At 50.3% G+C, this 2,171-nt stretch overlaps 1 protein-coding gene across 1 annotated transcript in view; it reads right to left on the bottom strand.

Annotated features, from left to right (window-relative positions):
• Window positions 1-2,171, bottom strand: part of SLC26A11 (solute carrier family 26 member 11) — a 20,348-nt gene that overhangs the window by 15,709 nt on the left and 2,468 nt on the right. The window contains exon 4 of the mRNA XM_003786557.3: window positions 1,725-1,810. Coding sequence (XP_003786605.1) covers window positions 1,725-1,810 — 86 coding nt within the window. The remainder of the gene's footprint in view (window positions 1-1,724; window positions 1,811-2,171) is intronic.

A 2,171-nucleotide genomic window follows, 5' to 3' on the forward strand; every position in this document is an offset into this window, starting at 1 on the left:
TTTTTTTTTTGAGACAGAGTTTTATATGGTTGCTCTCACTAGAGTGTCGTGGTATCATAGCTCATAGCAATCTCAAACTCTTGGGCTCAAGTGATTCCCTTGCCTTAGCCTCCCAAGTAGGTGGGACTACAGGCACCCACCACAACACCCAGCTATTTTTAGAGATGAGGTCTTGCTCTGGCTCAGGCTGATCTCCAACCTGTGAACTCAGGCAGTCCACCTGCCATGGCCTCCTAGAGCACTAGGATTATAAGTGTGAGCCACCACACCTGGCTTTAATATTCTTTTTTTGTTTATTTTTAGACAGAGTCTCACTTTGTCACCCTGGGTAGAGTGCCATAGCATCATAGCTCACAGCAACTTCAAAGTCTTGGGCTCAAGTGATTCTTTTACCTTAGCCTACCATGTAGCTGTGACTACAGGCATCTGCCACAATTCCTGGCACGTTTTTTTTTTAAGAGATGGGGTCTCACTCTGGCTCAGGCTGGTCTCAAACTCCTGAGCTCCAGCAACCCACCTGCCTTGGCCTCCCAGAGAGGAGGATTACAGGCGTGAACCACCATACCCGGCTAGTTTTTCTAATTTTAGTAGAGACAGGGTCTCACTCTTGCTCAGGCTGGTCTTGAACTCCTAAACTCAAAGGATCCTTCCCACCTCAGCCTCCCAGAGTGCTGAGATCACAGGTGTGAGCAACCATACCCAGCCTAAAAGAACATTCTTGACTGTAAAAAAGAAGACTGTTTCCAGAATAAAGGATGGACTATCCCCTGAGTCAATCACATTCCCCCACACCTAAGTTAGCACTTCTCTAAAATGAAGATAATGACAAACCTCACTTCCAGGGGTGCAGTGAGGATTAAACACACAGAGAGTGTTTTACCAAGTGCCCTGCTCACAGGAAGAGTGCAAAGTTTGTCTGCTGTTTATTTCATACAGTCTCTGTTACACCCTGCAGGGCGCTTACCTAGGTAGCACCTAGCACAGCACCCAGCAGCATGGGCAGCAGCATAACAGCCCCCGCCCTCGAGGGATTTACCGCCCAGTAAAAAGACAATAAATTATATCCTTAGCCAGTGACCATTGATTTTAGTACTTCTTATAGATGTACTTTGTTTCATATAGAAACATAAAAAGTATGACGTTTAAAAAATATTAAATTGGGCTCGGCGCCTTTAGCTCAAGTGGCTAAGGCATCAGCCACATACACCTGAGTTGGAGGTTCGAATCCAGCCCAGGCCTGCCAAACTACAATGGCAACTACAGCAAACAAATAGCCTTTCATTTTGGTGTTCACCTGTTTTCCCATGTACTCGGGAGGCTGAGGCAAGAGTTTGAGGTTGCTATGAGCTATGACACCACAGCACTCTACCCAAGGTGACAAAGTAAGACTCTGTCTCAAAATAAATAATAACAAGGCAATATAATCTTTCCCAGCAGCTGGTAAGAACCACCGTGAAGCCAGCCAGGCACATGGGCGCAGACACTCAGCACGAGCGGTGCGCACAGTGACCAGTTCCCCACGTCACTGCTGTAAAAAGGTACCGTCACTCAGCATCTCCCCAGGAGGGTCATTTTATTGATTGGGAACCCATGAGAATGCTGCACACTTCCTGACCCGCAGAGAATACACAGTCTCAAACAGCAAGACGTCTGGCTGGGAGCCTGGGGACTGGCTTTGGTCCTGCTCCCACTCACCCTGTGCCCCAAGTGGATGCTGGGCCTACCTTGATCTGTCCAAAGCCAATGGTGACCGCAGCAGCAGAGGTGAAGCCTTTAATGACAGGGCAGGAGATGAAGTCCAGCAGGAACCCTGGCCAGCCAGGAGGGAACACTGAGCTGGTTCCAGCTCTACCCAGTCCCAGAGGACAAGGGCAGATGTGGGCGGGTGGGATTAGATAGCTAAAGACTGGTAAGTGGTACACCTGTGTGGGCTGTTTTAGGAGACCACAGAAAGGGGGCTGGCCCTGGGCACTTCTCCAGGTGTCCCAGCCTCCAAGAACAGGGTAGGGCTGGGGGCTGAGGGCCTCACCTTCCTCCACACATGCTAAGGCCACGGGCATCCCCAGGAGGTGAGCGCCTCAGGACCCCAGGAAGAGCAGAGGGGGAACCCCTTCTCCTCAGGACCCCAGGAAGAGCAGAGGGGGAACCCCTTCTCCTCAGGACCCCAGGAA

This window comes from Otolemur garnettii, unplaced genomic scaffold, assembly GCF_000181295.1.
Source record: "Otolemur garnettii isolate 467f Iridium unplaced genomic scaffold, OtoGar3 scaffold00018, whole genome shotgun sequence".
Classification (NCBI taxonomy): Eukaryota; Metazoa; Chordata; class Mammalia; order Primates; family Galagidae; genus Otolemur; species Otolemur garnettii.